Source organism: Salvia hispanica, chromosome 3 (assembly GCF_029641045.1).
Source record: "Salvia hispanica isolate PSC_SH4W2 chromosome 3, Shi_PSC_v1, whole genome shotgun sequence".
Classification (NCBI taxonomy): domain Eukaryota; kingdom Viridiplantae; phylum Streptophyta; class Magnoliopsida; order Lamiales; family Lamiaceae; genus Salvia; species Salvia hispanica.
The window spans coordinates 36,851,872-36,861,682 of NC_142694.1; the positions used below are offsets into that span (position 1 = coordinate 36,851,872).

At 34.9% G+C, this 9,811-nt stretch overlaps 2 protein-coding genes across 2 annotated transcripts; one reads left to right on the plus strand and one right to left on the minus strand.

Moving 5' to 3' along the window:
• Positions 1-2,385: 2,385 nt before the first annotated feature.
• On the minus strand, positions 2,386-4,053 carry LOC125209898 (F-box/LRR-repeat protein At3g03360-like). Its single transcript, XM_089066573.1, has 3 exons — positions 3,184-4,053; positions 2,964-3,107; positions 2,386-2,894 (listed from the first exon to the last, which is right to left on the minus strand). Exons 1-2 carry the CDS (start codon positions 4,051-4,053, stop codon positions 2,979-2,981), a joined length of 999 nt encoding a protein of 332 aa, XP_088922699.1. The 3' UTR covers positions 2,386-2,894; positions 2,964-2,978.
• Positions 4,054-6,317: 2,264 nt separating this feature from the next.
• On the plus strand, positions 6,318-9,412 carry LOC125210486 (uncharacterized). Its single transcript, XM_048110036.2, has 8 exons — positions 6,318-6,514; positions 7,547-7,627; positions 7,716-7,804; positions 7,946-8,020; positions 8,239-8,450; positions 8,528-8,605; positions 8,715-8,894; positions 9,075-9,412. Exons 1-8 carry the CDS (start codon positions 6,392-6,394, stop codon positions 9,188-9,190), a joined length of 954 nt encoding a protein of 317 aa, XP_047965993.1. The 5' UTR covers positions 6,318-6,391; the 3' UTR covers positions 9,191-9,412.
• The last annotated feature ends 399 nt before the right edge of the window (positions 9,413-9,811 follow it).

A 9,811-nucleotide genomic window follows, 5' to 3' on the forward strand; every position in this document is an offset into this window, starting at 1 on the left:
TTTTTAATTTTCAATTTAATAGTAATAATTTTCTTTCAAAATAATGCTTGATCATTTAGTCGGTCGATTTCAAAAACGTTCAAAATTGTTTCTATTATTCTTAATTATTCTAATTCTCAAACTATATTATTCCAAAACGTTCTATTTTGACCTGATTAAAAATAGTTATATAATCTCTAATAAAGAATAATTTTTTATTAAATTTGTAGAAATTTAATTTGAAAAAGTGAATCTTACAAGTATATTTATAAGGTTTGTGTTAAAATGACAACCCCTCTTAAAGTGACACCGTGACACCACTTATACAGCAATATTATAAACGATATACAACAATCTATAGATTGTTGTATAGCGTGTTGGATATTGCTAGCCAAGAAAAATTGCTGTATAGTGTATAAAATATTGATGGTCGTCTTTTTTAGGTTTTTTCTTGCCACGTGGCAGCTTTCTTCCACGTGTACAAATGATTGGCTAAGAATGGTGGTATGGTGTTATTGTAAGAGGTGGTGACACCCTAACTCTCCCCTATTTATCATGTTTGATAATTAGATTGTGATTAAGTGTAGTTCAATGCAAATAATCAATATCACATGAATTTATTAGAAAGTGTGCTAAAAGATCAATTTTGTTTGGATCAAATTAGAGTGTAAAAAGTATGGTTTTTTGCATCAAATTGATTAAGTGGAAGACAAATAGTTGACTATGTATCTACCTGTATTAACAACTGCACCATCGAGTTCAAGTTTCAGAATAGATGGATTTATTTCCGATTCTAATTACATTGTAACATTGCAAAGAAGATAATTACAGAGATAGTTTGTAATAGTATTGTGGTACATACCAGAATTGTGGGTTAGTTATTTCAGTTTTAGCAATTAAATGAACATACACTTGATGCTTGTCTGTTTAGCAATTAAATGAACATACACTTGGAGTTTTTCCTTTTAAAATTTTTTGGTCATGATTATTTTTTACAGTGCATCGATAACTTGTTTTGAATAGCTAAAGCCAAAGGGGAGAGATCTGCTTGAAAAATAGAGAAAAATTGCTTCTTCTCACAAGTCACACACTAAGTAAGGTACATATTAGTTGATAAATGAATAACCTATAATAATTATTTTCTTGTTTTAACAATAAGTTAAGTCATTCTCGACATGCAGACTTAGGAGCTCACTGAGCCTGTCAGCAAAGCTTGTGGATCGAAGGTAACAAGACAACGTGTTTTCCTCGTAAACGAACAACTGGTAATTATCCATGCAACATTTGCCAGTGCTGTTTGAAATAAAGCAACCTAAATCAAATATTGCTTTGGAGAATACTAAGGTTTGCATAAGCATCTTTCCTTTCCAACTTTGTTATCACAAGTATACTTGTGAGCAGGGATGTCAATCGGGTCGGTCCATCGGGTTTCGGGCCAACCCTAACGGGTTGCGGGTTAATCAGGTGCGGGCTAGCCGGATTGTGATTTCTTTCGGATTATAAAAGTTCAACCCTAACCCTAAAAGCTCGGGTTTCGGGCTAGCCCAACGGGTTAATCGGGTTGCTACCGATATGATTAACATGCGATCAATCCCATAAATAATGATGAAAATTAGTTATATTCATTAAATGTAAAATATTTAATAATGATAAATTTGAGATATATGCTTGAACTCAATCATAAACATAATCAAATACTAATATTTGAGATATTTAGTAAAATTTTAATGTATATTTTAGAAATTTAAATAATTTTTTAGTGAATTTAAAGTTTTTAGTTTATATATCAATTATTATATTAATAAAAATTCAATATATAATTTATATATTTAATATAAAATTGAAAGTTACTTTTTTTAGTTATCTATAATTATAAAATAATCAATGAAGTGTCGAATTAGGAGTAAAAATTGGAATTATAAAAATTTTATCGGGTTTTCGGGTCTGACCCTAATGGGTTGCGCGTTAATCGGGTGCGGGCTAGTCGGGTTGTGATTTCTTTCGGGTTATAAAAGTTCAACCCTAACCCTATAAATTTGGCGGGCTATTCGGGTCAGTCCACGGATTGCGGGCTACATTAACATCCCTACTTGTGAGTAATTGTTAATGGGTTTGGGTACATATCCTTCCTCCAATTGGAATTACTTTTCCAACTTCCAAGATTGAATAAAATGGTGATGTTTAAATGTTATGATTTGAGTTTTGACAAAAATAAAAACTCTCAATAACTGTTGTGTTGTGTGCTAATTTGAATTTGTTTACAAGGATTTTAAGAGATATTGCAATGTTGAGCCATGAGTTTAGGTAGGTGAACTCCATTTCTGAGGGATGGGGCCGAGATGAAGTCGACGACAACTCCAAAACAAGAAAATGGCTTCCAACAAAAGCTACATCCTTGGCTAAATTGGTCTTCTAACAATAAATACAGAATCGAAGTAGTTGAGCAAGTATATCATGAAACAACTGCAAAGTTTATAATCTAATACCAAGTGCCAAAAATCTAGATATAGATTTCATATTTTTTGAGTATCTCAAAAAATATGAAATTCACTAACACTAGTCTAAAGAATGTCGAAATTTATTCTTGAAGTAGCATAGAATTTGAATTGTTCCTTTGCTCAATTCCTTGCAAATATTTTATCCTCCATTTGGTTTCGTGAAATGTAATCCCACGGTATATTCTTGCAAAGCAAGAAAATTCGTGGATCCACAATAATCTTCTCTAGTGCAAGACTGTATATCACCAATTGTTCAATCATTTGAAAATGACTACACACACCACGATATCCAACAAACACTACTTCCTTGATAGGAGAATAATCCCTCCGACCTCGACACAAGCAAAACTGAGAAGAGCATGTTGAAGAATACATTACCTCCTTCTTGTCTGCTTCGTTCATCTCTTGGTGTGACGCCTATACAATCATTAATCAACAAAAGTAATTCATCACAAAAGATATTGGAAATAAAGAGTAGATAGTTACCTCTATCACAAATCTCTACAAGCAAGGTACTACACTAGACCAATGTATTATTGGCGAGAGAGGAGAATTGTCCCTGTGACCACTCCCAAGAACCACCACCAACTCCTTAAGATTAGGCATCATCTTAACATCCGACAAAGTGTCCTGTACAATATATGCATATCTTAAGAAATTAAATATTTTATTAAACCAATTTAATGTAAATCAATCAAAAGTGTACCCTGCGGGTAAAATTAGACATGGCGTATAGCTTGAGTGTGTGTAGTTGTGGAAGCACAGAATCAAACATGCTTAAAATGTCTGTGAGTGCAGAAATATATTGTTGACGAGCCTTCGCCTGAATCCAGAGCTCAGTAAGGAGGGGAACATCGACGAGCTCGAAACGACAATGTGGTTTACCCGCACCATTGTACTTGATGCAGACAACCTTCGATTCACGGACCACAACTGAGTTGAGAGCACTGCACCGGCTGATTTCTAGGCATTTGAACACGGGCGAGGTCGGAATAACCTCCAGAGACGAAAGCGGGATTCCACATAGGGACAGTTGCTCGAGGAGACGACAGTTCCCCAACAAAAACGCCACGACCTCACAACTCACATTCACATAACTAAAACTCAGCTTCTTGAGCAGCTTAAGATTGTTGGGGAAGTTGCCTTGTTTGTATGGGAAAGGGTAACAATTTCCTGGTAAATTGGCCTTCAAGGTCAAATCAATGCTCTCGGCCTTTCTACTAACAGCGTAGCTAAGCCAATCATTGATCCGATCACTCAAGTATGAGGATAAATCGAACAAGACTCTGAATTTGACAAGATTAGTGGTGGAGGCCTTGGGGAGTTTGGTGAGTAGTCTATCAACCCATTCAACATACTTGTGTCTTAACTCATCTATGTCATAATTTCTCAATGTATCTATCCAATCGACCTGTAGATCTAATGTAGGTGTGAGGGTCCACAAGTACCTCCATCGAGAGCAAAGTGTGCTAGTCCTTGCAGCTTCTTTCAAGGTCAAGGAAGACAATATTAATACTAATATATAATCAGGAAGCATGCTAATTCCATCACCCTGAAACCGAAAACTCAACGCCATTCAGATTATTTCTCTTAAATCATGAAGTTTGATTCAATTTTTCCCAATCATCTCAAATAAAAATTTTAGTATGGTGATGTTAAAAATGAAAATATTTTGATCAAATGAGAAAATAAATAAGAAAATAAAGGACTATAAAAGAAAAAAAATATTTTAGTGAAACATGTCGTCTTGATCACCAACAACATTTTGGGTAGTTGGAACAATTGAGAAAAATTGAAAGTTGATGATTTAATATTCTAGTTTCAAAAATCATGGGAAAAACCAGAATTTGAACGTTGATTTAAAATTTAAATGATTATCGTCCCTAACATAAACAAAAACCAATAGTTAGGCAGCTCAAGAATGATTTTTACCGCGTAGTTATCTTCGAGTCGCCTCCTTTGCACTTTCGCCATGGTTAGTTGTCTCCTCACCCTATACTTGGTGTTCATACATAGTCAATTTGTGATATGTATAACGATTGGTATTTCAAGTTTATTTTTTATTTCTTCTGTAAAAAAGATCAATAGCATCAATTTCCGCACAAAAAAAATCTATAAGGATACATTAAATCTTTCTTTTTCTAAAGAGAATATCAAAAAGGGCTGGAAACGAGACGGCTATGTGTAAAATTCAAACATATAGAATCTTTCATTTAATTACTTATGTCGTACTTCTAAGAGAGCCACAATTGCTGAATTTAAGTAAGAAAATGCAATTATAATAATAAGCCTCCATATGTTGAAACACATAGTAATGATTTTACACAAAAAAATATATACACCACTTTGATCATATTTTGGTATAAACTTCAACACTCAAAAATTTCCAATTAGTCAACCTTCTTCCATCAGCAGACAGCAGCAAGTAATTAGAGTTGAGAAAAGATGATTTAGGGCCTCATTAATAATTAGAATCTTTCTTTTAATTAAGGTTAAAGAGATCTGCTGAAATCCAAATAATTGTGTCGTCCTCAGATATTTCCTTAGTTACATTCAATTTCCAATATAAAACAAATTAGTTGAACAAATCTCTATAATTGATCGTGATTCATTTAAAATCGAAAATGATGTAAGTACTTAAATTAATTAAATTTTTGGTTTAATTAATTTATATTATATTATTTATTTATTTATTAATTACTCCTATGTCACGCACATTGGGGATTTTGGATTATGGCCCCAATTCTTGTGTAATCTTTTACTTCTCGCACGGGAATTTGTACTACCAAAAAATAACCTGTATATATATGATAAGATAAAATGAAGAGTATGATGACAAAAGCAAAGGGAAAAAAGAGGTGAAATTGAGATTTACACAATTTGGTATTTGACTAAACAACGCGATTTTGTTGCTTCCCTTCCACCACTGTCTTGTCTCTTAAAATTTGTGTAGAATTGTGAAACACGTCATGTTATTTTTAAAATCTATACCTTCAAATGAGAACTTTGATTGTAAATGTTATATGCGGAAAGTGATTATTTCAACAGGAAAATTCAATAAAGTTTTAGCTTTCCTATAAATAAATTTATGCCTTTCTGTTTAGCTAAAAGTGCATCTCCGGCTCTCAAGAATGATTTAAAATATAACTCACGCAAATTTGAAACATTGAATTAATGCATAAATTTAAACCGCATCAACACACCCCTCACAATTACTCATCAAGTGGTTGTCATGTCAAGAGATTCAAGACCATTTTCTCTAGGAATTTAAACGAATTTCCATATGTTTGTAATTTAAAGATGCAGATCTATAATTGAAGATTGTGACTAAATTAAAGAAAAAATGTCAAGCAAATCACATGACAAAAATTAAGTTACTACTAGTAAGTACTCCTTCCGTTCCACAATAACTGTCACTGTTATTATGGGCACGAGCTCTAAGAGATGTAAATAAAAGTTGATTGGAAAAATTAGTGGAATGTGAGACTTACCTTTTTCTATTGGTTTTATAATAACTGTGAGTGAAGTGAGTTGGTGGAATATGATACCTCCTTACTATTTGTGGTAAAAATGAAGTGCGATGAGATAAATCGAAATGGAAAAAAGTGACAATTATTATGGGGCGGAAAGAGTATAATAATTTTGTGGATGAGATGACCTATCTATCAAAGCCCAAAACAAGCAGCCCAATTATGGAGCTGAAGAGCCAACAATATGAAAGCCCATGCCGAGAATGGGCCCTCAAAAACCGGGCCATGAGCCCAATAAAATCGGCCCATGATGTGAGAGCTAAATTCTGATTCTCCCTCACTAGATTACTGATTATTCTATGAATATATATCACACCAAAATATTCCCTCCTTCCCTCTCTCTTAGTCTTTCTCTCTCTAGGGTTTTTAGGGTTTGAGGGAAAAATGGATAGATACCAAAAGGTGGAGAAGCCGAAGCCTGAATCTCCTGTTAACGAGAATGAGATCCGTATCACGTCTCAAGGCCTTGTTCGTAACTACCTCAGCTACGCTACAACTCTGCTTCAGGTTTATCATCCTTACTCTCTCACTCATGTATCAATTTTCTGTATGTTATGCGATTTTCTGTTTGATTGAGTTCTTTCGGTGTCGTTTATGCACTGCTACGGATCTTCCGTTTCCGTTTATTTTCTGCTGATGTGTGTTATCGAGTGGCATTTCATCTGATTTCGAATTTGCTCACAAGGATTTTAAGAGATATTGCTATGTTAATACTACTTGTTTATACATGAATCGTCTTATAATAATGTTGTTTAACACATAAATTTTGTAGTTGATATTTTAGCAGAATCGTGATTTTTCTGTATCCGCTCATCATTTCTGCTGCTATTACTTCTAATGTGTATGTTTGTTGGTTTTGGTGAAGTAATTTAGTAGCTAGTAGGCCGTTTATTTCTTATTGGACTACTTATTACTCTGCATTTATCAATGTGACTATGGAATTTGCTCGTGGACTATGATAGTTAGGGCTTAGTCTTGTTGTATTTTGGTGCTTATCGATTTGCATACTCACAAGTACTATCTATTTCTGTTGTTTTGATGGAGGTGGCTAGTTTAGTTGTGTTGATGGAGGTGACTAGATTAGTCTTACTTGACGCGATGCTGAGTGTTGCGTATAGGTTTTTTAAATAATGTGAGAAAGTGTATCTCCTTGAGGGCGTTCTTATCACTCTGAGAAAGTGTATCTCCTTGAGGGTGTTCTTATCACTCTGTAGAGATACAGTAATATTTATTGACCTCTATAAATCATGCATGTGTTATGGATCTTCCACACCAGTGTATTTCTAGAACTATTACATGAAAGGTTGGTTACATGGGAGATCATTATTATGATCGGTATGGCCTAAGGGTGGTCGAATTTCCTGGGGTTAGCTTGATGGCCTACTTTGTATTGGAATGGTTTTTCATTTTAGATCATGCATCTTTAGGAGGAATTTTTTCATGCATGTCTTTATATAAGTTATTTATGGATATTTTGTTTTGGCCTATCCTGCTGAAACTGCCCGCTAATGATTGTTATGTTAATAATTTTTTCCTCAGGAGAGACAAGTGACAGAGATTGTCTTAAAGGCAATGGGTCAGGCAATAAGCAAAACTGTGGCAATTGCAGAATTCTTAAAGGTTGCTATTTAGTTTCCTTTCCTATGATACTTTTATCTTTCTCTTTCTTGCACAATGTGAAGGACTCAGTGCTTTCCTTTGGATATAGAGAAGAGTTCCTCATCTGCATCAGGACACTGCCATCAGCTCAATCAGCATAACTGATACCTTCGAACCCATTGAAGAGGGCCTTCAGATGTGAGTTTGGAGTTTTATTCCCTTCGTCTCAAACTTTTCAGTCCTGATGCACATTGTGTTGTATTGTCTATCTCTTTTTATGATCAATTATATGTATGTATATGTGCTACTGGAGTCTAATGGATATACTTATGTCTACAGTGTGGAGCAGACTCGCCACGTGTCCATGATTTCAATTACTCTCTCGACTAAAGAGCTTAACCAGAGCTCTCCCGGGTAATTTCTGTGGGATTGTATTTTGGACCCTTACAAGGAATACTTCATGTGCGGGTTGGATATCCTTTTAATCTGATAGTTAGGAACATGTGTGATGCCTTCTTCCTTCTATGTGTATTGCTTTGTGTTTATATAAAGCTAATTCTGGTTTCAGATAAGGTTATTTCAGTTATTTGTTAATCCTTTATCCCAGTCTCTTACATATCATCATGGATCAGGTATCAAGGTCCATCTAATGTGGATCAAACTAAACAGAAGTACAACAACTACAAGCCACAGCAGCAGCAACATCAACCTCCTCGACAAGCACTTGGAGTTTATAATGCTGGTAACGTGGATCAAACTAAACAGCAGTACAACAACTATCAGCCACAGCAGCAAAATCAACCTCCTAGACAAGCACGCGCCATTTACAATGCTGGTAATGGAGGTAAGGAAATTAACTGAATTTCTTGGTGTAAACATTTACATATCCAAGCATTAATTTCACGTACTTCTGGTTTTTAGATACTAATGGCCGAGGAAGAGGCCGTGGTCGAGGGAGGGGGCGAGGTTGGCACAGAGGTGGATATTCGAACTACCAGGGTACTTCACTCTCGAACTATCAACCACCATATAATTTATGATCCGTGTGGTGCATATATTATGGATATGATATATCATCTCCCTTATCAATATTCTTCTTCTGTTGCAGAAAATGATGGCTATAATGGTGGCTATTCTAATTCAGGAGGCTATAATGGTGGATATCCTAATTCAGGTGGCTATAATGGTGGCTATTCTGGTGGGTATTCTAATTCAGGTGGCTATGGTGGCGGATATTCCAATTGGGGCCGAGGTGGTAGTCGTGGAGGTTGGGGTGGGGGCTATCGTGGTATGTTCTTTTATAACCCAAGAACAATTCAGTCCATTTTTGGAAATGTGTTAAAAGTAATTGAAGTTTGTATTTAAGAAAGATAGATACTTGAAAGTGATATAGTTTTGACATTGTCTGGATTGTTTATATATACACTTGAGGAAGGTTAATGACTAGCATGCCTATTTATTTATACAGGTGCTGGATATGGAAGGGGCAGAGGTAGAGGTGTAAGTGGGCGAGGCTATGGTGGGCGTGGGCGTGGAGGAATGGGTGGTCGTGTGACTCAGAGGGTTGGCGGCAACCAAGAATAGTTGTTGGTGTTGGTCCTTGCTTGCTTGCTATGGAGAAGTGCTTGCCTTTGTTTGAGTTGTTGCTATGTTTGAAAAGTCCGGTTTGCAGCTGATGGTTGTTTTGCCTAGTATGTTTATGAAGGGGGTAAGCTTTGTTTTCAGGTGTTATTTCTTTTGTGTAAATGCCCAACAGCAAGCAACCAATTTCTGACTCGCTATATAATTTTTTGTTTTCGTTTCCCATTCTCTCTCCAAACCCTCTATCCTTACCTCACGATTGGTCATATTTGTCTTTTATAAAGTATCTAGATAATTTAATGTTGTTGATATAATTATGAATTGTAGAGAAATAAAAAGAATAGGGGTATATATAAGAAAAACAGCAAAATACTATATCAGAGTTATGATTGTAAGATTATGCAAGTAATCTTTGAACTTTGTTTTTTAAAAACAGAATTTTTTTTTATTATAAGAAATACTCTCCTAGTCTCGTAATAATTGTTATTCTTTTCTATTTTGGTTTATTCCATAATAATTGTCATTTCATTTTTACCATCAACTCACTTCACTTACATTTTATCATATAAAATAGAGTAAATGACAAAATTGGTCCTAAACATATGACTATTTTATGTTTTTGTC

Excerpts from the sequence above, each read along its gene's own strand:
- LOC125209898 (XM_089066573.1), bottom strand. The coding sequence starts at position 4,053 with ATGGCGTTGAGTTTTCGGTTTCAGGGTGATGGAATTAGCATGCTTCCT. Across the intron at positions 3,108-3,183 it reads TGTCTAATTTTACCCGCAGG|GACACTTTGTCGGATGTTAA; the intron begins GTACACTTTTGA and ends TATATTGTACAG.
- LOC125210486 (XM_048110036.2), top strand. The coding sequence starts at position 6,392 with ATGGATAGATACCAAAAGGTGGAGAAGCCGAAGCCTGAATCTCCTGTT. Across the intron at positions 8,021-8,238 it reads CTTAACCAGAGCTCTCCCGG|GTATCAAGGTCCATCTAATG; the intron begins GTAATTTCTGTG and ends ATCATGGATCAG. Across the intron at positions 8,606-8,714 it reads TGGATATTCGAACTACCAGG|AAAATGATGGCTATAATGGT; the intron begins GTACTTCACTCT and ends CTTCTGTTGCAG.